The 26,872-nt window shown below is 37.7% G+C and overlaps 1 protein-coding gene across 1 annotated transcript in view; it reads right to left on the reverse strand.

The window, feature by feature from the left end:
- gosr1 (golgi SNAP receptor complex member 1) overlaps positions 1-25,396 on the reverse strand; it is a 38,045-nt gene extending 12,649 nt beyond the window's left edge. The window contains exons 1-6 of the mRNA XM_007245931.3: positions 25,237-25,396; positions 22,220-22,331; positions 22,013-22,100; positions 20,381-20,488; positions 20,083-20,174; positions 14,377-14,451 (exon numbers count right to left, since the gene is read on the reverse strand). Coding sequence (XP_007245993.1) covers positions 14,377-14,451; positions 20,083-20,174; positions 20,381-20,488; positions 22,013-22,100; positions 22,220-22,331; positions 25,237-25,264 — 503 coding nt within the window. The 5' untranslated portion in view covers positions 25,265-25,396. The remainder of the gene's footprint in view (positions 1-14,376; positions 14,452-20,082; positions 20,175-20,380; positions 20,489-22,012; positions 22,101-22,219; positions 22,332-25,236) is intronic.
- Between the last annotated feature and the right edge of the window lie 1,476 nt (positions 25,397-26,872).

The following is a 26,872-nucleotide window of genomic DNA, read 5'->3' on the forward strand; positions in this document are numbered from 1 at the left end:
AGAAAAATCGATAATTTATTAATTACATTATGTGCCTTTAAAAATATATATATTTTTAGATGAACAGACAACAAAAAAAGAACTGTAGAGTTTAATAATTATGATTCGTAATTTTTATGCACAAAAGCTTAAGGTGGTGGTAAGCAAAAGACATTGTCCCGCAGCTCAAACCCCACTAAAAAGTGTGCGTTTTTCAGTCCCTGAACAGTAGCCGGTATTTTAAATCACATTACCTACTGCTTAACATGATTGCAAGTCAGAAATTTACTAAGATACAATTTACTTGGCTCAGAATTTGCATAAGGATTGGTGGAGCCTCCAGATGAATGAAGGGAGAGGATTCGACTCCCTGAGCAGATGGCAGACTCAACACTGAGCTCAATTTAAGACTGTTTAGTTGTGAAAGCAGTTGGTTGGGCCTAATTGAACTGAGAATGCTGGGCTTTATAGTTTACGCCAACAGGAACACAAGGATGCATTTACACATGTACATAATCTCTGTTGATACAGAGTCAGAGCAAAGCAGTAAATGATACGTTGTGGCATTTCGCTGATAAACTGCAGTTAGATAAAATGCCACAACATACAAAAACATTTTTTGAACAAGGCTGTAAACTGCTCAGGTTTCATATTCTTAATAAGTGGTTTTAAATTACTGAATCCTAGAGAAAGGTCCAAACCAATAACAGCAGAGCTCAGCACAATATTTCAGATACAGGTGAACACACACACACACACACATGCATATTGCATACAATACACAAGGCGAACAAATATAAATACAAAAAATAAAAAAAAACATATCCACTTTTTTAATAATACATGTATCTTTCAAGCTAGAAGTATGAAGGTTTGGATGCAGATAGGATAGAATTATTTAAACCCACCTCAGGCACTGGGGAATGGTTCATAATAAAGATATAAAAATCTGATAAAGACAAAGTGGTGCTTTTTGGCTTCATTAGTCATTTCCTGCATTTATTCTAACGAGTTACTTCTGGTTTAAAACAAGCTGCCCAGCTCAAGCTTTATTAATCTACAGTGTTCAGTAAACAGATCCAGTTAATGAAAACCAGAACAAATTTAAATAAAGGGGGGAAAAATAAACATATAAACTAATGTGCTTGTGCTGCATAATGTTGAGATTGTTCTTATATATATATATATCAGTTTTACATAGTATGTTAGACTGTAGACATTATATTTGCTTAAGAGAATAGTATATTTTTTAAATAAAAAAATAAATAAAAACTTCATACGTAATCACTTCTACATCCATATAAGGAAGACTGGAAAATCCTGATCTATAGCAATCTGCCAAGAGATGATGCATTTTAGAATTTTTCCACAACAGCAAGCAAGTTGAATCACCACCAACTCATGCCTCCAAGTAGATAACTGCTTTTGTGAAACTTGGCCCATACATAATTTACTTTATACTTACTTTTGTACCTTAATTTATACAGGTACTTTTAAAATGGCTTTGTTTTGGGGGAAAAAGGGAACTCTGAATCCACAACTAAATACAAATTCAGAGCTCATGAAGACAAGCTCAATGTCTTCACCATGCAAATAATCCAAGTCGCGTTCATTTAAAAGTTAAACAACGTAAATCACACCAAAATCCGTGTAATTAATTGATGAACTGCTGTGGATGCTGTACTGTAATATTTATCCAATTAAAACTCTTGTCCCCTTTCCTGTAAACAGCCTCTGAGGAAATAACAGACAAAGACAGCACCCAGCCTAGGCTAAGTCATGTTCAGATCTCAAGGGTCCTCCTCCCACTGCTGCTGGGAAACGCACTCATCTGAGAAGAGTAAATGAGAGGCATTTGAAGAGTTTAGAAAAAAACAAAACATGCAATCTTTCCCACTGCAAAGCCCAATAACCAAACCACACCCTCTCAACACACAGACACATGATACGATACAAGTACGGCACATCAGTGCAAGGCACATCATTCCCCTGAGGCTTGGGTTTCAAGCAGAGCTCTTTACAAACAATGCACTCAGCAGTTCACTCCCAATAAGAAAAGAAGAAACAGGAAACGGTTGCAATCCCTACTGGTATCAAGAACTCATGCCTGTTCACACTGTTTTTTCACACCTGCACAGATGAGTGGACAGCTGTTAGAGCAGCAAGAAACACAGAAACTCTGTTAACCGTCTGTCGCCACTGATGCTGGTTTGTAAATCCATCCAGCGAGGAGGCCAAAAGCATAAAATGTGTGCTGCCGCATGTGGAAGAGAGCGCAGCACTCTGATTCATGCTGTTTATATAGGTGGAGATGAGACTGGGATGAAAGATTTACTGGACTCTTCTATCAGCCCAGAGCAGAGGGGATAGACAGAATGTCAGCAGCTGGCATGCGGTTTGCGAGTGTGTGTGTGCACACAGACAATAAGGCTCTCAAGCAGTGAAAAGCAGCCCTCAAACTGTCTGTCTGAGCTAGTGCACTCATTAAGCCAATCATTAGCACAAAAGCTTTTCAAACCCTAAGAGTTATTAAATTTTACACTTTTTAATCCAGATTTTATCTGCTTATCTTTTGCTAAAAACTTGCATATAACTTTGGGCCCAATTTAGTTAGACAAATCTAATTTAATATAATGTTGTAATCTGTTAACTCTTCTGTGTTGCTGTGCTAATAGCTGCTCTGGGCTGATTAATATATACTCTTGAGAGGAGTATCTGGTTAGTAGGACTAAAAGTTTTTTGTTCTGCCATTACACCTCAGAAGACTGACAGAACCAAGCCTAGTCTGCACACACACACACAGTGATTGCTATAACACTGGCTCTGTAGTTCTATCTTATAGTTGAACAAGGCTCTTCCTGAGACTGAGAGGCCCAAACAATATGTCTTGCACTGGGATTTTGTAATGTTTAACTCCTAAATATGATCTGACGGCTTTCGGGATTAGTCCATTTTTGGTCAATACTGATCCACTGCTGATTCAGACAATTGTGTGCCCAATATAAGCACCTTTGACAGCAGACAGGGGTTTGCATTAGCACTCTGACTGGTCTAAAGCTACATAATAAGGGGCACAGCACTAAACATTTCTAAGACATGCCACAGCAGCCATTCTTTTGGTTTTAACAGCCTTTTTGCCATCACACATCAATGAAGTTTTTTTGGTTTGCCTGTCTGAAGGCTAAAATGTGTGTGATTACCCACCATAGCTAAGCAGCATGATGAGGTTCAAACCCTCTGCCCATAGCATCGGCATCTTGGTCTATTGAGCCACTCTGAGCCATTGTAAAGGCAAATATTCTGATATTGATTAACAAATAATATATTGTGCATCCTTAATGAGTTTACAGTAATGCTGACCATGATGTATTAAACATAGTTCATTATCACAGCTATCCTTATAAGTACGTACTGTAGAGCACCTTCACTCGAGCACAACTTCACCACAATTCAGAATGATGCACAGTGATTGCACCACAGACCTGGCAAGGATATAGGGCAGAACCTGGCTCTCAACTTGCCCTGTGGAACTGTGGACAGCTGCTGCCCTTTCTCAACTTGACTCTTGCACTGAACCACAGGCAACAACTGAGAGTCAGACACTGTGAAGACCTAGAGCAGTTTGCAACAGGAAGCTGGATCCAGGAATCAGACAGACTGCCATTTAAAGTGACCTAAGCTGTGAGACGGTCTGCTTCTGGCTAGCTGTCTCATTGAACTCCAATCATACAGTCAGAAAGATACAATGTAGGAATCCTTCAATGGAAACAGAGGTGCGTTCTCAGAATATGTTTAAAACACAAAACACTTTTAATCTGTTACGTTTGGGCATATTTGGAGACACATACCCAAGTTGGGTGTAAACTGAGTGAACCCATTTCTTCACGTAGTGCATTGCAGTTACAAATTAACAAACAGTTAATTAGAAATTTGGAGTTGTCAAAAACTGTTATCGTCAACATTGTCCATTAATTGTTAATATGTAACCACAGTGCACAACACAAAATGTTGAGGACAGAAACTAAATGGGGGAGGGCTGTTCACTCAGTCTTTATAAACGTGTCTTCTGTTCATTTAAATTCCATATTCAGCTGTTTCTATCAATTTGAAGTGGTATAGGCCAGTTGGAGCGCATCAAACTTCACATAAGCATAAATATTTGGTGATTATTAGCTTATTGTGCTAAAGAGCAGAGTCTCAGGAGCATAAATGAGGCTTAAAGCAACTCAAAAATGTAAAGGCCTTATTAGTGAGCAGCAACATCAATAAGCCACCCTCTCTAAACAGTCCTGCTGTGATCAGCATACGCTGCACACTGTGTTGAAAAGCTACAAGGACAAGTTACTCTCTGTATTCGGAACCGGTTAGTCAGACAGTGGGAAAGTGGCTAATGATCATTAATGTATAGATAAAGAAAAAAGCATAGATTCTGAATTAATCGTTTACATGTACTGATGTCAGGCAGTGGTTATATCTTGCAATTGTGTTTAAACCCTGACCACTAGCCCTGTATTTCTCTGTCTCTCACAGTTCTGATTGGATAAAAAAATAAACTTCTACTCAGTTTTGAAAAAAAAAAAAAAAAAAAAAAAAAAAACATTTTTAACCACATTCGGCCCACCAAGGTAGTTAGTGTTTTTTTTTTTTTGTGAAGAGCTAGACACTACTCCACCACCTGTTCTGAAGGCTTTCAGATTCTCAAGAATGTCTATCTAATCTTGGCGGCTATTCAAAATATACATTAGAACACCCAAACGTGATCTGTGCAATGCCCTCCTCTTCGTCTTTATGTCTTCTCTTCTTACTCTCATTTGCCTTATTACTCCTGGAGCTTGAAAGAGAGAAGGAGAGAGAGATCTTGCTAGCTCATCAGAAAAGCCGCCTATCTGAGATAGGGCAGCCCATGCAGGGAGAGATTTATGTCCCGGCTCGAGAGAGTTGACAAGACGAGGTGAGTGAGAAGGCCAGGCTGCTGAGCTCCATCTGCTGCTTTAATGCTGCACTACTCCACTGTAATCTTCTCCAGTCTTTTTCTCACTGGGTTTCTTAATCAGTCGCTCACATGCCCCAATTCTGCTGAGTTCATCAGGCTTTTATATCATAATTCCACCAGACTGTCTGATGAAAAGGGTTAGTTTAATATATTTGTGAGAAAGATCACTAACTGTAACAATAAAAAAACAGTAACACAGAATGTAGATGAGGTGTAGTGCCACAGAACTGGCAAAAATATCCTCTCCTTAATACTGGCAGGACATTCTTCCATTTCCATTGCCGGCCACTGCAGTTTTACACCACCGCAGGGAGCCAGTGAGAGGAAACTGTGGGCTAGGTAATGGAATAACAGGCGCACTTGGCACAGACTGTCTGCTCTGTTCTTTTCACCGCATACATGGGACATTAGAGCTGGTCTGAAAAGTGATCCAAGGTTGTTCATTGTCCTCTAAAATGACCACTGTAACAGTCTTGCTTGATTGGCTTTCCACCAATGCGCAGTTCAGTTTCAATCACTTGTATTACGAGTTCCAGTGCAGGGCTCAGTGCAGTAGGTCTGTACATGTTTTAGTACTCACACAGTAAAGACACGCTGAAACTCTTCTAAAATCTTAAAAGCCTCAAATAAGCTGTGTTTCAAAGCAAAAACTGCAATTGAGGTAAGACGGGCTTTTGTCAGAACTGTCCTATAAAGAAGCCTTCTTATAGCCTATTGATCACACATATGTGAATATATGATTTTATAGTGACATCATCAGAAAGGTCCTGTTTCATATTAAGAACAAACTATTTTAAAACAAACTTTGTTCTAGAGAGATTTTTTTTGTTCAAAGCCTGCAGCACACATGCATTCAGTATGAAAACAGCTTAGTGTGAAGCAGTAGCAGAAATAACATTTGTTCATAACTGTAGCTATTATCTGAGGGGGAAAAGTTAAACTGCACATAAACAGGCATCTGAATTAAACATGAGGAGTATATATGATGAGTTAGATTAAGGTCAAATCATGTCTTCGTTTGGAACCAGACCAAGACCACCTCCTCTCCTGAGTATTATGTGGTTGTTTTGGTTCGTACACAAGGTTTTCACACCTGCCAAAATCAACCACACCAAAGGTAGAAAAGAACCATAGTCCATTTTAAAAACACCTTTAAAAAAAACAAACAAAAAAAAAAACATAAAAGCGGCCAAAAAACATTATTTCACCAAAATAGAAAACCAACAAATTATAAATTATAATCTGGTTACATTATTATTATCTTTAATATTTTCTGATTTTAATGGCAAAAAAAACAAGCTATAGGATGTGATTAAATGAAATACTGCATATTTTTCATACTTTTTATTAGAATCAATCAATTTACTATGGGCCTAACCAACACTTAATAAATCTAACGTCTGGTCTCAATGGTAGTTTTGGAGAAATCTGAGTACAATGGAAAAAAATCTAAATAATGTAACAGATGGTAAATTGGTCTGATGAAGTAGGGCGTACAGTAAGTGTTAAAGAAGCAACTCAGCAAACATTCAATCAGCAACTAATCAACGCTAAAAATCCATTTTCCATCTGCTCTCTTCTCAGAAGTGCCTCCCACTGCTGTAATGTGACTTTCAAAGATTCTCATTAACTAAGGACATGTCTTCTGTCTCCGAGTGTACAGGAGAGGAGCCAACCCTCACGCACGCACAAGGACAGTGCTTTCACCTCCACACCTCCTCAGCTGTGAGTAAAAACCAAGTCAGGCTGTTCCCCTTGTGTCTGAACCCCGTGCCATGATACTGAGCAAAAGGGATGCGGTCAGCACTCTGGAATTAGTGCTATGCAAACAGAAACTCAATCCTTAGGGAAGTGCCCGTCAGCAACTATTAAAGTGCTAAAAAGAAAATTATGGAATACTGTAAAAGGCAGAGATTTCAGGGAAACCCAACACAGACTGTCTGTGAGACAACAGTAAGTAAAGCACAGTTCGTTTAAGATCAAGCAGGTTACACTAAAATTCTACAGGGTCCATACTGAGGCTCTGGATTCTGTTTCATCTTGTAAGGCTAGGACGAGAAGAACACCTGCAGCATACTTACAACTGTACATATATATCTAATAGGGCTGGACGATAATTCACATATCAGTATATATTGTGATGGAAAGTATTTTGAAAGCATAACTTAAAACATATGTTCCATATTTTAGTATAAAAAAACATACAATGCCTGCATTGAGCAGTTAGCTTAATGCCAGTATTAAATGAGGACCAGAGTAACTTGCAGATACAATACAATATATTTTATATCAAACAACAAGACTTACCCTATCCAACCAGTGCAGTATCTGTCATCAACTATAAGTGAGTAATCCAGCATGGAAAAACAGCATCAGCATCATGGCCAACACTACCACATAGTAGTATTAATAAAATAATATAGTAATAGAGACTATAATATAAATCAGCATAACATAATAAAAGACAAATAATGAAAATTTATTTGATTTAGACATTAATTTGAATATATTTTGATTACAAGATTATTAGCACCCTGTTTATATTAATATCTCAAACTAAGACTTATTAGAGTAGCCTAGGATCTCCGAAATGATAGCATCTGGCATATGTAATGTTGTCCTACAAATTCTTCACAATTTTTAGGCAAATAAAGGTATGTCAAGCTATCAAAACATTCCGCAAAATTGCATCTGTTATTGACTGATGTTCATTACAGGACGCTGTTATCAGTACACTAAATCAGAGATGTTATTAATGAAGAGACTAGCTACTGAAAACAGTACAAATGGGAGTTCTTATAACACTAATCATTGTGTCTATTCAAGAATAAAGGCCCACCCTTCAGCAAAAAGAGCCAATCAGCTTGCTGGTTGTGCCGAAAGCAGAAGAAGGTCAGCTTCCTGGGGAAGCCCATCCTCGCTGTGGGGATGTAAGCAAGCGCAGGAGTCATAAAAAGCAAAAATAAATAAATAAATCATGTTTTTGTGCATTATTGAGTCAAACGCTAAACACTGTTAATGAGGAGTTAATCAAATTTTATCAGTGGTTTAAAATATGTTTCTAATTGGTCATTCAATATTTGGTATTTTGGTCTATCCTCATTCAAACAGATGGAAGGCTGGTCCTGACTAAAAATAAGTACATGGCTGAGCAAAGTGCCTATAAGCACTGAATACAAGCTGAGCAGAAAGGGCAGAACACAACAGAGTTCCATAGCCTTGCAATGTGAGTGTATGTAAACCATAAGACTTTATACTGTTCATACATACACACACATTATATATTGGATTTAAATATTGCACTGAGCAAAAATAAGAAATTACAATTATAATAGAATCTTTCAGTCCTAGAATCTACTGTGGGGGAGGAGCCAGTCTCAAGAAACACATGCCACTTGCAAACTCACAGCTCTCACACACTTTCACCATATGGCTTTCAGATCCTATTAACATAGAACTTAATCCAGCCTACACATCCACGGCTTTAGTATTAACATAAATCTACTCTTTACAAGAAAAGCTTTATGATGTATTATTTCTGCTACTCCAACTCCACAGAGCACTGAAATCAGTTTCCATTTTACTGCAAGCTGTAATCAGGACAAGTGCAGCCATTACTGCAGCAAGAGAAAATTGTCTAATGGACTCTGGGGCTGTAATATATTAATTATCAGGCCTGGTTTCAGAGAACATACAGCAAGACAACTCGCTCCTGTGCTTCTGTGCATTACACACACTGTAAACAGCACAAATGACATGATGCTGGGGATTTTTAAAACAAGAACAAAAACAAAAAAAAGTGTTCTGTTAGTCTGAAGCAAACAGTGTAATTAATAAGACCAGAAGCTGTGGATATTTGGGGGGAAAAATATTTTTCAAATCTAAAATGACTCGCCTTAAAACTACCAAAAAATATTTGGCTCCTGAGATGTGTTTGTATATGTAAATTAAAAGCTGATAATTCACAAGACCACAGGGGGATAACAAAACATTAACTAGGACTGCAAATAAAGGTCATACTCTGACACTTAATAAATTATTTGAATACAATAAAATGACACACAGCTCCTCTATGGTTTCTACGAGGAAACTACAAGCAAAGAAGACAAAAACTAGAGGGTTGACACCACCTGAAAACAAAACACCATACAAGATTCACAGAGAACAGAAGAGACCGTGCCAGTACGACCACGCTCTGTGTAGCCACAGGTTTTGTAACGATAAAGAAAAAATATGTGCAAAAGTATATACACAATATGAACATAATCATTGTTTTACAAAAATACATTAAGTCATTTTAATACTAATGGCATCCCCTTGTGGAGGATTTTCTCCTGCCAAGTTGATGTTTTTTACTATGCTAAGCTGTGTGGGAATTTGTTAGTGTGATAAAAACTTTGAGAACTTTTAACCAATGACTCCGATTGAAGAGTTTTAAGTCAATTAAACCCTGTGGAAAACAGTTAACCAGCTAAAGTATATGAAGTATTCAGCTCAGTTAAAACCTGTAGATGATGTTAGAGCTGCTAAACTGGATGGAGAGTGGTTATCCTGCTAAACTGTGTGGAAAGCTGTTAGCCTGCTAAAAGCAGTTTAGAATTCTGTACTTGCTAATAAGTTTGGAAAAAGGTTATCCTGCTGAACCATGTGGAGAACTGTTAGCAGACGACACTGTGTGGAGAATTGTTATCCCTTCCTGATTAACTGTTTGGAAAACTGTTAGCGTACTAAACTGTATGGAGGATTGTTAGCCTATTAAAATGCCTGGAGAACTGTTACAAAGTGCTTAACTCTGTGGAGAACAGTTTGTGTGCTAAACTGTTCTGAGAATTGTTAGCCTGCTAAAACATATGGAACATTTTACATTAAACCGTGTGGAAGCTGCCAAAAACAAATGGAGAACTGCAAGTGTAATTTTTTTTTAACTCGACACATCATGAGAAGAAATTTTAGCCAGCTAAACAATTTGAAGATTTTTTTTTATCTAGCTAAATTGTAAGTGAGTGAATGCCAGATCTATTAGGTGTTACATGTCCAAAAACCAATAACTGACTGTTCTCAGTTTTCAATTTTCAAATGCATAGTCTGTAGCCTAGATACTGTATGAATTACCTCTACCAGAAGCAAAATTTGATTATTATTTTTGGCTGGGAATGTTCATGTCATATCACGCTTTACTCTACCCCTCTATTCTCATTAACCTATTTAGTGTACCAAGGGTAATCCACCTGATTTGAAAAAAAAAGAAAAAATTTAAAACGATATATATATTTTTTTAATTAACAGAGAATGGCCATTACCCAAAGAGCCATCAGGAAAGTTTTTTTTCCCTCTTAAAGCAAGCTTCTAATGTAGAACCAATTGGTAAAGACCAGGTTTAGACCAGGCTAAAATAAGGCACAAAATCTAATGGATAAAATATCTTCTACATGATAACAAAACACATTTTATCTCCATATCAACAAAAGTCTGAGTCATAGAAAGTAGGAAATGATTCCCACTACTATGCCAGTGATGGAGCTGATGGAGGAGGCAAGCAAAATGGGGAATTACAAACTCCCTTTTGATGATACTGAAGGCTTTGAGTGAAGATGTCAAAGCACTTTCGGGCAGTCTAAACCCCTGTAATGAGTTTTCATCAGTTCGTTTTTTTCCCTTGGTGTCTCTCCCTATTTAATTGAGTAATCATCAGTAATGGGTTCCCATCCAGCTGAATGCTCATCATCATCATCATCTTTCTCTCCCTTTTTTCTGCCTTCCCACTGAGTGCTCAGTGCTGTCAACAAGGGCTTCATAGCAGTTAATGTCTTTAAATGGCATTCCTGATGGCATCATGTTCAATTACTGTTTACACTGGCATGGGCTCAGTTACTAATGCTAGAGGTGACTTCCTCTCTGTTAGACGGAGCTTTAGCATTAGGGAAGGCGTGGGACACACTGGCAACTGATTTCAGCACCACTAGGCTACTGTGTTTAAGTAAGTCTGGTGATCACTGTGACCACTACAAATGTGATTAAATTCTTAATAGGGTGTGATGATATTGTGTAAAGAAAAATAATAATAATAAATAAAGAAATAAAATATAAAAAAACATATAAAGTAAATGCGCAATAATATATGACTGATTCATGACAGCGACTTAAAGTCCCCATCCTTCAGCAAAAAGAGCCAATCAGCTTGCTGGTTGTGCCGAACACCAGGGCTGGTGTCATGCAAACCAGGGCTGGGAAGATAATCAAAATAATTTAATTGATCAAATGTTTTTTTTGTTTTTTTTTATACGATTTTAAAAATTAAAAAAATGGTACATCTTTACATACTAAACATGTACGACGGCATCTTAGTAGATATGCTTGTGCTTCTGTCGAGAACGTCGTAAAGAACTGGCAGTGATTTTCATATTTAAAGATGTACAATTTTGAGGCGCTGAGTGGTCCAGTGGTCTAAAGCGCTGCCACTATGAGCGGGAGTTCGCAGGTTCGAATCCCAGCTCATGCAGCTTTGCCATCAAGCTTGGCCCTCGCTCCCTCCGGGTGGGTAGATGGCGCTCTCTGCCCACATCACTCCTAGGGTGAGTCGCTGCGCTTTCCTCTGAGTACACTGATGCTACTCGGCAATGCTGCATCAGCAGCAGCTCAAAAAGAAGCGGTGGCTGACTTCACATGTATTGGAGGAAGCATGTGTTGGTCTTCACCCTCCTGGTGTGTTGGGGCATTACTAGTGATAGGGGGAGTCCTAATGAGTGGATTGGGTAATTGGCCGTGTAAATTGGGGAGAAAATGGGAAAAATTAGAAATAAAATTATATAAACAAAAAAAGATGTACAATTTTGATTATCCAGTAATTAAACAGTAATTTAATTAACCAAATTAATTCCACTCATCTCCCAGCACTAGTGCTTAGTATTAGCATGTATAGCATATTAAAAAATTCTATGTTTGTGATGGACTTCAGGTAGGGGCACCAGAATGTTAGAAGTAGACTGATCATGGAGGGGTGTTATGACACATTCTGCCTTCTCCCTGCAGCAGGGCTGGTTTGTAAACTGCCTGCACAAGGAGAGGGAGGGCACACTGCTGCTTTCTGCTGAGAAACAAAGCAGGCATGTAGCCAGAACTGCCTCTCCACACTGCAGGCAGAAAGGCGCCTACTAAAACTGTCCCTACAGTCAGGGCACAGCTCCCCCTCTTCATGCAAATTGCCTCCAAGTGGCGAGCAAACCCTGGAGAACTTGTCTTTAATTAATGGACCTCCTGCATCGTTCTCTCATAACTCTTACTGGAAAAGGATGAGAGAAAGCTAAAGCTTACTTCTTCAAATCACCTATTCTAAGAACTGCTAGATTTAAAAAAAATCTATTGTTTTTTATTAAAGCTTTGATAAATTACCACAGATCTTCAATTGTATCCTTAAATGTGTTTAAGTAAGCACAGCGGCATGCTGACACCAGGCTGCAGTCTACTCATTTCCCCCCTCTAGCAAACTGATTAACTGCAGCTCTACTGTGAAACAAATGGAGCAGAGCACAAACACTGCCAAAACCACCATCAACCATCCTTTCTGTTTATAGCTTTTTATAATAAATCAAGTCAAGCTCACCTGTCTTCCCAGGTGAATCTCAGTTCAATCTAACAGAAACACCTGAGCAGTTTGAGATTAATGATGATTTGACGACATGACATGACAACTCATTTTTAAGTCAAGTGAATAGATGCCAGTGGTTTTGATCACTTTATAGCGAGTTGTCTGTTACAGAGTTACCATTGTGACGGTGTTTTTTTATGCACTTTTGTTTCAGATTATTATTCAGATTCATATTTCACCCTGAATTCACAGAAAGGCCCAACAACAAATGGTCAGAAAGACACATGGAAGTACACACAGTGTTACAAGCACTAAAGTGAGCAATGGGAAAAAAAAGGGATAGTTCTTTTTTTTTTGTTATTTTCACACCTATGACTGGTTTGCTCTGGTTCAAATCAGTTAAGAAGTTTGTAAACACAGGGAAAATTTTAATTGTGGCGCAATAAACCATGTAAGAATGTTCTGTCTGTAGAGAAAGCAAGAAAGTAAACATAGAAAGCAAGTTCTGTTTTCTGGATTAGAGCTTGTTTCTGTGCAAATTAACATGAATTAACTGCAGAGATGACATTTGTTTACAGCTGTAGTAATTATCTGGGTGATATACCAGCTGAAACTACACTTGCAAGACCATTTATTTTAAACTTGTGGAGTACATCTGACAGCTGGGTTGAATTAAGACTGCATCACATTCTTGCCCCAAACAAACTGCTTGTTTGTAGGACGATACTGTCTCTAGTTAAGGGTCTTGTTGCAGTTGATTTGTTGCACATCCAATTGTGATTACTGTATTTCACACCTGCCCAAACAAATGGTACCAATGGTGACAAATGAACTGATTGGAACCAAAACAAGTCCATTTTAAACAGACTAAAAAGTGTAGGTGTGAAAACTCCCTTAAAATAATTGGGTTTGTACTATTTTAAGCCCAATCCACATCCAAGCCTTCTTTATTTGCTGCACTGCTGTGACAGATCAAATGGACAGTATTCAAATCCTTTAGTACTAGTTTGTGCTTTTATAAGATATCAAAGCAGTCTGAACCATTTTTACATTATATCTGCAGTTCTAGTGCTTTGGCTGCCTTGAAAATAAACCATCCCTCCTACAGACACAGACATTGTAGTTTTATGAGTGTGGGGTTGTTACAAGGATTTTTGTCTGTTTTCTGTCATTCTTGAACTTCTTTTTTTAATTTGAGTGGGACATACAATACTGCAACGTCTTTCACTCTTAAAATGATAAATAAAATAACTCCCACAGGAAAATCAACACAGGTGGCCATGCCGTACTTCTTGTTTGGTCTTAAACTGGCTCTGAAGAGTGTGCTTAAATTTGAGAGGGGGCAGCAGACTACTGTACAGCATGTATGTCGACTTTGTTTGTACTTACTTGCTTTTTATTGTCCAATTCCTATAAGTCCATTGCTTTTTTAAGAGATAAAACTGCATTATTATGTGATTATACTACTATTATGTCAGCGGCATAAAATTATCATCCAATTACAATTACTTAAGAGACAATACATCAAATAATTGTTGACTGACTTGAGTATTAACTGGAAGTATGTCTTTATCTCAGAACTGTGTAGCTTCATCATAAATAAAAAAAACTGTTTGAAGAGGATTGGCATTAGCAGTTATTAGAAATTCAACATATACTTGGATTCTGAAGGACTGGATGAGTGCAATTTTTTGAGTTTTATATGCTTCACATAAAAAAGGGATTTTTTTTTACAGGCCTAGGTGGAGAAAAGCACTGCATAATCCTTAATTTATTCAATGCATTCTAACATGATTAAAGATTTAAAAAAGAAGCTTACTTTCTTAGGTGTTCATGCTCCTTAAGAAAAAGCTCTGTTCGTCTGTTGTTCACCCCTGAGCCACTCTTGTACGTCCTGGTAAATAAAAGAACACACACACACAAACATCAATGAATGAATGCGCACAACTGCTTACACACACGTTTTCTATGTAAATGTGCCTTGCAGCACATTCATCTTATATTGGATATGGGATCTTTCATCCATTAAATCAGTGCATCAATTAAAGCCTCTCCTCATGCATTAGTCATGTAATAGTCAATAGAAAATGGCTGTACATAGAGGTTTATAACATCTAATAAAAATATGAGTGCTTAGAACTTTTTTTTTTTAAATATAGTACACAAAACCATCATTAGAAACAGTATCTATACAATGCAGCAGAAAATATATGGAATACAGAATAAAGAAGATCCACATCCACAAAACTGAGCTACTAAAGACTAGGTGGGACGGTATGGCTGCTTTCCTCATCCTCCTCCTCCTCCTCCTCCTCCTCCTCTCACTGTCTGCCTAGTGCACAGGGCCAGCTCTACCACAGAAAGCATTTAGTGTGAATAATGAATGAGTGCACTACTTGGAAAAGCAGCCCTTCTCGAGCAGTTAATCAGGGCAGTGGTGGGTAAATCTACCCACATCCACCTATAGTGCTCTGGATTGGCTCTGAACCCCGGGCCGACATTCCAGGCTTTATTGCCTCCACAAATTAAAATCATCCTCCATTTCACTGGAAAGAGACACACGTGACATCCAGAGTCAATGATGTAAGGCAGTGACTGAATCACTAAACCATCACAAGCCTCCCATAAAGCACTCCCAACCCTTCTCTTGGGTTGTTACAACTGCACAGCTGTAGAGGAGAGCTTATCAGTCTAGGAATGATGTGTCAAATCAACTGTCAGTCTTTTCCAATCAAAGCAGCAGAAGACTGACAGCTAGCTTAAATCATTCCAACAAGGCTGTGAAAGGGCAGGAACCTGTAAATCACACACACAGGATTTGTCAGATCTGCCTGCTGGCATTTCCGGGGTTGCACAGTGCTCCGTGGTGCAAAACGGATCAATGAGGAGAGAAGGTAACGTGAGGAGCACCACGAACAAGGGCTAAGAGATGGGCGACCCCTGTGTGATCACTGCTGCCCTCATGCTGAAAGCAGAGACTTCAGAGAGAATCACAGAGAGAGAGAAAGAGAGAGAGATAGAGAGAGAGAGAGAGAGAGAGAGAGAGAACATGGTTGGGAAAGACAAGTGTGTGAACACAGATAGACCGGCTGACTACACAGCAGACTTCTTCAGAAAAGTCAGTGCTGACACCTGGTGGACAAGTTGAGTAATACTGTGAAACTTCCTCATTACTGAAATGACTGTCTCAGATAAAATGACAGAAAAAAAAGATTCAGATTAATCGTATTAATTAAGCCTAATAAGCAATTTAAAAAACAACACCTAATGTCTATTGAATGAACGTGTCAAGCTGCTTTAAGATAAACTCACTGCTGACACAGATGAGTAATCAAACATACACTCAACTTTTCTGCTCCCTGTAGAGTAACACTGCTAAAAGAAAAAGTCTTTCTAGAGCGGAAAACAGAAACATGCTGGTACTATACCTAATGCTAAGCTTGGGTAAAATTGTTTAAAGTCCTCAGCATTGAGCTGTGGAGCAGTTGAACTCTGTTCTTTGTAATGATGGTGCTCCATCCGATACTTTTGGGATGACTTTTGGGACTTAGGTTGAGGTAAGGTGGTGCTCACCCAACATCCTGACCTTGCTAACTCTCTTTCTGCTGAATACAGTCAAATTTTTACAGAACTCTTCGAAAACTAAATAGAAAGTGTTTCCTGGTCAGTATAGACAGTTACTCTAACAGAAGCAGAGAAATATATATATATTTTTAAATACCATTGTAAGAATCAGGTGCAACATATCTCATTACACCATTATTAGTCTGGCTTATAAACACCTCACACATTAGTTAATTTTGGTCTTGACTGTTGTGTGAAGTGAGTGGATCACCATGGCCAGATGCAAAGAGCTCTCTGAGGCCTTCAGGCTGAAAGTTACAGATGCAAATTAGTTTTACAAGGCATCGGCTCTTCTAATCTCATAAAAATAATAAAGAAAAAAAATTAAAGCCTCTGCCAACATGGTCAGGCCAGAATATCACAGCAAGTTCAGCCCTGGAGCAGAGTGCAAGCTGTGTAAAAAAGTTCTCAACAATCCTAAAATGTCATCACAGGACCTACAGGTAGCTTACAACATGGCGGATGTACAAGGAAAGCATCTACCATCAAACAGACTGTTAAAGCAGTCTTAGGGAAAGTCTCAGTTTCTTTTAGTTTTTTTAGTTTTATTGGTTTATTTATTATTTTACCTGTATGTTCACACATTTTTTAAAATGATATATTAATGGAATTATGAATGAGCAGGCCATTTATGCAACTATGGGCTACATTTTACTATCTGCATATCGTCGCTGTCCAATGAAAACACTTATCTCCAAAACAGCAACTTTTTTTTTACAGGAGAGAGATAAAACCTTGTAAACCTTCAATGAAAGTCAATGTAAAGAGTTTATTTCAGGTAATTTTGAAAAGTTTCTATTGGCCCGTTCATAAAGAATTTTGTAAATTTTGCACAGTGTAAGGGACAGTTTGTCTGTTCAAATTATGTAGTAAACTAAACATCGACAAAAATGGAGATAAGTGTTTTTCATTGGAAAGCGAAGATATGCCTATGTGGAGGACAACCAGATGCATGTTTGAAATTCAGACACTGTCATCACACCCCTGCAATACTGAGGCGACTGCACTATGCCAAAGAGTGCTACCTGAGGCTGCTTCTACCCATGGTTCATTAAGTGCTATAATGAGGCCATCTAAGACTAGACTGATACTGACTTCTGCTAGACTAAATGATTCTGAGCTTAGTAATATAGCCTCCAATTATCCCCAAACAAAATACTTTGTGTTTAGCATAAATAATGTTGCATTATATTACTGAGATCAGATCTGAGCACATGACTGTTCACATTCATGTATCATGCCCATGAACTGGATAAGATGCATCTAATCTAGAACCACATATGAAAGTGGCTCAAATCTAACTTGGAAAAAGCCCCAAAAAAGTTAAAGAGTTACACCTTTTTAAATATGTTAACAATGAATATGCTTTCAAATATGCAGAAGTGTGTTTACTATAGAACATGTGACCATAATGTAATCTGACCACGGTTGCCCAACCTTTTGCCTAAGACTGTATATATATATCAAACTATGTTTTGAAGTAAATCACACTACTCAAACAAAGACAACAGAACAAGAACACAAAAGTGTAATACAATATGGTAAGATTACACTTAAATTAAAATAAAATATTGCATTATAAAGCCTTTATGGCATATATTACTGAGAAATTTAAGGCTGGTTCATTCCTAGAGTGGATGCGGATGTGGATACAGCCCGATGCACACAGCTCGCCAATCCACATTGCTCAATGTTCATACCTCTTGTGCCACTACCCCCAGTGACCAAATACTTTAACGCCAGAGCTATGGTAGCGCTGCAGCACAAAGTTGTTCAAGCATGAAGATAAAAGCTGCTCTTTCCCACACAGTAAAATCAAGGGATAAAGGAAACAGTGTTTATATGTAAACCCCAGTGTTTATATGTAAATGAATTTTGGGACTGCATATATAACTGGGTGAAGATGAATTTACAAGTTGTTGTAAGTTTGTAACCTAGCGGAGAAAACCTAGCTTTATTTATTTATAAATAAATAAAGCGTGCCAGCCTCCACCTGCCAGTGGATTACCAGCTTCCTCACTGGCAGAGAGCAGCAGGTGAGGCTGGGAAAGATCACCTCAGGAACCAGGACCATCAGCACAGGAGCTCCACAAGGTTGTGTTCTCTCCCCTCTGCTCTTCTCACTCTACACAAACGAGTGTACCTCCACAGACCCCACAGTCAAAATCCTGAAGTTTGCAGACGATTTGACAGTCATTGGTCTGATCCGGGACAGTGACGAGTCTGCTTACAGACGGGTTGTTGAGCAGGTGGTGCTCTGGAGCAACTACAACAACCTGGAGCTGAACACAGCAAAAACAGTGGAGATGAGAGTGGACTTCAGGAGAAGCCCCCCAACCCTTCCAGCACTCACCATCCTCAACAGTACTGTGATGGCTGTGGATTCCTACAAGTTCCTTGGTACAACAATCTCCAAGGACCTGAAATGGGACTGCAACATCAGCACCATCATCAAGAAAGCCCAGCAGAGACTGTACTTCCTGCGTCTGCTGAGGAAGTTCAACCTGCCCCAGGAGTTGATGGTGCAGTTCTACACCGCCACCATTGAGTCTGTCCTCACCACATCCATCACAGTGTGGGGCAGCTCAGCTTCCAAACATGATATCCACCGACTGCAGCGCATCATCAGGTCTGCAGAGAGGACCATCGGTGTGAAGCTACCCACCCTGCCAGATCTACACACCTCCAGAACCAGGAAAAGAGCAGAGAACATTGTCTCTGATGCGTCACACCCTGGACACCACCTGTTCCAGCGTCTCCCCTCAGGACGGCGTTTTAGCCAACTGAAGATCAAGACCACCAGACTACAGAGAAGCTTCTTCCCACACGCCATCACTCTCATGAATAGCTGAACACTACAACATAACATCCAGGATACAGTCTGTTACATCCACACAAGACTGTTACATACATCCATATCCATGTCACCCCTCTCACTCTGTTCACCCTCTGTACTGCACTTTACTAATCTGGTGATAGTGGCTACAACACACTGTACTGTCTCTGCAAGTAATTCTTCTGTTCTCATATTTATATGCCTTATTTAACTCAGTTTAACTTAATTATTTATTCAGACTGCACCAGTGTCCTTACTGCTGCACTCAGCACTTTACTGTAAATATACAACTCTGCACACGTAAAGTTAGGTTACAGGTATGTTTGTATGTGTGTGCGTGTGTTTATGTGAGTAAATGTTTTACTTCTGTAATGTTATTGTCAATTATTGTGCACTGTGAGCTACTGAAACCAAACACAAATTCCTTGTATGTGTGAGCATACTTGGCCAATAAAGCCCGATTCTGATTCTGATTATTAATTATGTGAGTGTCCCTTAACGCTTTCATTCTTAAATGGTTTTAACCCTCCTTTTATGTTTATTTGTCAGTAACAGCAACAATGTTCCGGGTCAATTTGTGTTCCTTACCTCTTACAGGTAATAGTTCAATCAGGATAATCACTTGTTCAAACTTTTTTTTAGTGTCAAACTTTTTTTTGTGTTTTTAGTGTTTCGTTTTTGTTTATCGCAGGGGGGTTATATCTAAATTACACTTATTAATGCAAGCAGAAGAAGTTTTATAGTGAAAAAAATCCTTTTAACTATTTTTCCTAGATCTTCAAACTTTTAAACGGGTCGATTTGACTCGTAACATAACATGAGGGTAAAAAAAAATTCCCAACACACTCCATTGCAAACACACACTGATCACACATAGGCAACCACACTGGAGCTTGTAGTTGCTGATCAATAAAGAGGAGGAGCTTTTGTTGAATAAAAAATAATAATAAAAAAAGACCAAGGTGCGTCACTTTAAAGAGCCCTATCCACATCCACAGTGGGTATAAACCAGCCTTAAGTGGACAGAAGCTAAAACAGAAAGGTTTTGAGGAAATGAACACTCACTCAATGTCTTTCCTGACAGACCCGAGAAGATCCTCCCTCTCTCTGACTGCCAGAAAGTTGGTTTTGGTTTTGTGAAACTCGTGTGTGTAGTCCTGTACAGAAAAAAAAGGCAAAAAAGGAAACAAAACAAAAAGTGATACAACAATAATGTTAACACACTGCACACATAAAAATGAAGATGCTAAAAAGGCGTTTTAAGAGGTTCAATTAAAGAGGCCTTCTTAAAAGCATAAGACAGTATGAAGATTATTTTAAATGAATAAAGAAGCAGGAAGGCAACAAGTGTCAGGTCTCTTACCTGTAGAATGTCTCTATGCCTTTGGAGGGTGTGCATTAGAGCAGCGTTATGAGACGTCACTCCTGGTGTGCTCGCATACTCTGCCATTTTGTCATTTATACCTGTAAGCTAGAATAAAGAGAACAGGACAAAAATGAATAAATAAATATAAAAATAAATCACACTTAAACCTGTGGTTATCCTGTGAAATATGAAACCAGAGAAAAAATGGTGTAGATACCATAGCCTAGACATTAAGAGACACTGAAGGGATAATCCGTTTTTTATTGTAGCCCATTAACATATCTAATATGATCAAATTAGTGGCAACATGAGATTTTCATGGAATAATCACCACATCAGAAAATATCAGGGTATCACTGCATTACACTATTTCACAATTACCATAAAAGCATGGGTTACCAATATTATCTACTATGGGCGGGTGTGGGTTCAGGTTTTCATACCAACCAAGCAGAAGCACATCCTATATAGTTAACCACTTGTTTAAAGGCTTAAGCTAGCTGACTGAGCAAGTACAATTAGAAGTGCTTCTGCTTTATTTGAATAAAATCCTGAACCCACACCGGCCTATTGTGGATAAGATTGGTGATCCATACCCTAAAGCATCAACAGAACAATACATATAAACAGATTTATAAATAGGGTGCTTCACAGACCAATACCTATGCCCTGGATGGCTGCTAAGGGATTTTAATACATTTCTGGAAATACATGGATTTAGCTGTTTTCATATTGTTCATATACAGCTCTGTAAAAAAAAAAAAAAAAGAGAGATTTTACCAAATTGAAAATCTTTGGAATGTAATCAAGAGGAAGATGGATGATCACCAGCCATCAAACCAAGCAGAACTGCTTGAATTTTTCCACCAGGAGTGGCATAAAGTTATCCAAAAGCAATGTGTAAGACTGGTGGAGGAGAACATGCCAAGATGCATGAAAACTGTGATTAAAAACCACCCAATAATCATTTCTGGATGCTTAAAACTTTATGAATATGAACTTGTTTTCTTTGCATTATTATATTTTTTGTTATTTCAGCCATTTCTCATTATTGGAAATAATAATCATAATTTATGGAATAAAACAACAATGTTAATTTTAATCATACATATTCCTATAAATAGCAAAATAAAGGAAACAAAAAAAATTCAGAGCAGTATTTAAACTTTTGTTGTTTGCTCTGATACCTATAACATGTTAGAAGGTTATTCTGAACCTGCACTATGACTCCTAGAATAGCGGGATAGGTGAAATAACAGCTGGGCTCAGACAGGTTAACATTACGATGCTAACAGACAAAGCACTACAAACAGCTTGTCTTGACAATGTCGATGAACCAACAATTCCTCTAGGGGGTATCCAAAATAATCCCATGCTGCTGCTGATTTTAGATGTTTTTGTTTATTATTGTCTGTTGTTTTCTGCACTGAATGTGTTTGAAGTTGGTGTCAGATGTTGAAACTATTGGGCAGTCAAGGTAGAATGGAGATGTACGTGTGTGGGTAAGAAATTGTATATTTCCACCAATATCGGTAATAAAAAAAGGTCCATGGTATAAGCACCATACATTTTCATATCATAGTATACCATAAGCTCAATAACAACAACAAAAAAATAAAGATTACTAACTTTAGCAAGAAGCTGCTCAATCTCGACTGACATGGTCTCAAACATTCTGTCTTGAGTGGAGTTGTTGAGGAGGGGTGTTGTGTCAGAACTGTTAGAAAGGAAAACAGAGAACAAAACTAAAATAAGAAAAGGGTGTTTCGACAGTCATAAATTAAACATAAATGCAACTGTGTCGCTGCAGCTTCACTTGCTGCTATTCACAGGTACCTGTCTCCTCTCCGACCATCCCGCGAGCTGCTGTAGCTGGTGCACAGTTTACTGAAGGACACCAGCTTCAGGTCGAGCTCATTCTCCAGCTGTCTGGCCTGCTTGCGCAAGTCTTTAACAGGACAAAAAAAAACAAAAAAAAAAACACAAATATTAGAGAAGAGGGTTCATTGGCATAAAGTGTGCCCAATCATGGTCCTGGAAACCTAGCAGCCTAAAGACTTCATTCTGATGCATGGCCTTTACTACCTTGATCAATAGATTAGGTTTCTACAGGAAACGTGCAGATTGTCAGACCTCCAGGACCAGGATTGGGCACCCCTAGATTACATTTAATGCCGGCCTCACACCAAAGTCTTTCTTTCCAGGCAATTTCTTTGAAGCAGACCAATTTAAAATGTCATAAGGAAAACACATGAGAGCTGCAAGAGTTACAGTGTGCATCTATCTTGATAATATTAATAATATTAGCTTTTTGGCAGCTGTCTTAGTTCATTTAACCAGGGTCTTGTCCACATTATGCTATATCTTTTTGACATTCTAATACCAACCAAACAATGGATTTTTTTTTACACTTTTAGAACTGTTAAAGTTTTCTAGTGTATGGTTGGCATTTGATTTGAGAGAAACACACACAAAAAATCATTTAATACGATATCATCTCTCTATATCAATGTCAGTATAGTCAATATAACAATATAGTCACCATTGTTAGTGTACATAATCACAGGCTAATGGGTGATATATTTTTACCCAGAGGTGGAAAAGGTACTGAAAAATTGTAATTAAGTAAAAGTACCTTTACTTTGCTAAAATTCTACTCAAGTAAAAGTACCCATCTAAAAATCTACTCGAGTAAAAGCAAAAAGTACTCAATTTAAAATGTACTTTGAGTAAAAACTTTTAATTATTTGATATACAAAAGTAAAAACAAATAATAAATTAAATTTTGTTTAATGAACTATTATTCCACATAATTATTTGGACCTTTAAGGCAGTATTTATTCAGACCACCCCATAAAACAAGTGGCATAGGTTTCTATGATCCATTTTTTTTTCTTTACTATTAAAAAGTTATGGTAATATAGGTTACTATAAACTGTATTTTTATAGTTTTACAGTTCATTATTATTATATTTTAACTTGCCATTGCTATGCTTTAACTGCTATTTACATGTTTTTTAACATTTAAGCAGATTGTTTAATGATAAAAGTACTTACACCACATGCTTCCGCAGGTTTGATGTGAAAGTTTTGAAAGCTGACAGCTGTCTGGTGGGGCACATTTTGCATTGCATGAGGACGTTATTGCCTCGTTATTCCACGCGCGAGCATCGGTGCCAATTTTTTTTTTTTAATTGAGACAATTGTTTTTTTTTTCCCCCAGCATTTTTTTTACTCAGTAACGGGGAGTTTTCCAATGTAGCAAAGTAAATTACTTGTGTCAAAAATGTACTTGAGTAAAATTTAAATTCCCTATTTTAAAAACTACTTTAAAAATGATAAATTACTCATAAAATCTACTCAATTACAGTAACTTGAGTAAATGTAATTCATTACTTTCCACCTCTGTTTTTACCATATCAATACTTAAAGAAACTTTCAGGACAGACTGTACCATGTTGTAAACAAACAAATATCACAAGTCTTCTAGTGTGCATTGATTTCATATATTGATATTTTATGGTATTGTGATACATTTTCTTATCATATCTTATCAAAATGTCAGGGCAATAAGAAAATACTACTACTTACATCTAATGCCAATCACACACAAGAAGACTTTAAAAAGAAGGCCATGATATCAGTCAGTGGATGACACCATGTTATCAGATGCCTGTCAGTCTGAATGAGAGGTAGATAGCTAGCTAATTAACCTAGATTAGCTAATGAAACATGGGGCAAACAAAGCAGATTTTTTAACTAGCGAGTTGCGTTTACGTTGTAACTAAAGTGCTTTTATCACAGAGCTCAATATTCCTTTATTTTCTGCTTTGTAAGACAGGAACATCTACATATCAACAAGATTATATAATACATTAACCAGCGTTAAATGGACTAGGATACATAGCTCGATAACTAGCTAGCGTTAGGTCTATAGATACAGCGCTGGAAAAAAATTATAGGAAAACACTTAAAATGATGAGTTTTTGATTTTACCAAATTTAAAAGCTCTAAAATATAGTTTTGAGGAAGATGTCAAAAGCGGTGTGTAAGTCTGGTGGAGGAGAACATGTCAGAAGCATAAAACCAGGGTTATTCCTTAAAGCTTTATGAATATGAACTTGTTTTCTTTGCATTTTTTGAAGCTTTGTCTGAAATCTCTGCATCTTTTTGTGATATTTTAGCCATTTCACATTTTCTGTAAATAACGTTAAGTTAAAATAACGTTAAGCTTTAAACGTCAATATTTTTATTGGAATTTGGGAGAAATATTATCCGTAGTTTATAGAATAAAACAACAATGTCAATTTTACTCAAACATACAGTATACCCATAAATAGCAAAATCAGATAAACTGATTCAGAAAATAAAGTGTTCTCTTATTTTTTTCCAGGTCTGTAGTTATATAGCGTCAGCTAAGCTAACTTATCCCAACTCTAACCCACAGCCAGCTGGCTAGCTTGCTAATTAGCTAGCTAACTACATCACTCTTCAGTTGTTAGACGAAGCCATTAGGATAATAAACAGGCTATATCACCAGTCAGGTATTCATAAAAATAGCTGACAAATTATTCTGTAAGGAGTTTGATATTCTAGCTGAACATTATTAACACCGGCTACCCGACTCCGTGCTCGGCTAAATCACTGACGTTACGTTAGCCAGCTTAGCTTAGCTTAGCTTAGCTACCCGCGCTAGCGTTACTTAACGGCGCTCTGGTAAAGTGTGTCCCTGTGTTTCGGTCAGGCCTGGCCGCCTCAGACAGCACCATACAGAGCGGAAAAGTTAGAATAAACGTCTCCCGAGCGCTTAAAACACCACATACAGCCTAAATAACGCCAATCTGCCACCTCACCTTCCCAATAGTTGCTGTTTCCTGCCATCTTTGTTGTTGAACGTCATCCGCGTCGCGCTGGCAGAAGGAAGACTCCGCGGCTCAGCCCTGAAAATCTACCCACAGCGCCGCCCTGCGCCCCGAGCACCCGCTCACACACAGCCCGCTCCCAGCCTCAACAACACAGATCCTACTTTTTTATAATAACGTTACCTGTGATTTAATATAAAATAAATCAATCTACCTTTATTTTCAGTGAGGGGAGCCCTGACTTTTTATGCAGCCTAGCATTTACAACTTGACTTAATAAAAATATCTATTTTTATTGATTTTAATCGGGATAAACTAAAATGAATAATTGCACAAGCTAACAATAAAAGAAATGCTATTAAAAATGTAATTAAAAAAGGGACACGATTTTAAATAAAAACCTAAGGGAATTAAATTAAAGTTAAAATTAAAAGTAGACAAGCTAAAATGTTACTATTTATTAATAAGCTATTATATATATATATAATTATATAATTATAATAGTTAATAAAATATAATATCATAAACTATTTAAAGCAGTCAAAACTATTATAAACACCTAAATATGAAATATAATTAGTAAACAAATAACAATTAAATTAAAGAAAAAGATGGAGAATATAATTAGAAATAAACAAAAACGCCATACAAAAGGTGATCAAAAATAATGAAAAGGGTAGATTAAATAAATACACAAATAAATGAAAACAAGAAATTTAAAGGCAAGAGGTAACTCCACTAAACGAAAAAAAAAAAAAAAACTAAAACAGATATAGGCTGTCTCGTATGGAGGTGATTTTCAATATAGTAATTCCTGTAGTTTCCTGTAGTAAATTCCTGCTCATTGCTGCACTGTAGCTAAGAAGATTTTCCAAGTTCCAAGTAAAAACATGCCACCAGAAAGGTAATCCAGTCAGTAGAGTGTGTCTAATTATTGCTGTTGTTTATAAATAACTGCACATAAAACAATCATAAAGAGCTTCTTAAAACACCTGAATATTGTATTTTCCAACACACTTTCCTGCTGCCGTTTTAAAGAACCTGGCATTTGGCTATTTGCTGGTCGACACCCCACCTGTCACACTTTAACTGGCACATAGTAAAACTGGGGTGACTCTGTGGGCCTTGCCTGCTATAGACCACTGAAGTCGTGTCATTATTTTGTAGTGGGTGCCATGTTGTTTATGCCCATATTTGGGGTTTCGTGTCTAAGAGGTTCAGATCTATGGGAAATTTGAATAGGCTTTTCAAAAACTGGCCGTTGTCACATTCTGTGGTTAATAAATATGTTCAGAACCCTGTACGTTTTAAGTGTCTGAATGGACCATCTGGCACAAAAATATGTCTGAGTGCAGTCAGAGACTTTCTGTAATTGTATTGAACGCATACTTCACAATTTGTTAAAAATCTATCAATTGTTGGTACCATATATGGAGACTACCTCTCTTTTGTTTCAGAAGTTTGATAACTTCTTTTCTATGGACAGGTCCTGGTCCATTAGCATCGCCAATTAGTATGTTTAACAGGTGCATTGCTACAGGTAGGCCATTTGGGCCATATCACAGATTACTTGCTTAGCCCAAAGTCTTAACAAACTGCTAGCTGCCCTGGCTTACCGGACCACTCA

The sequence above is a fragment of the Astyanax mexicanus genome, chromosome 18 (genome assembly GCF_023375975.1).
Source record: "Astyanax mexicanus isolate ESR-SI-001 chromosome 18, AstMex3_surface, whole genome shotgun sequence".
NCBI classification, from domain to species: Eukaryota; Metazoa; Chordata; class Actinopteri; order Characiformes; family Acestrorhamphidae; genus Astyanax; species Astyanax mexicanus.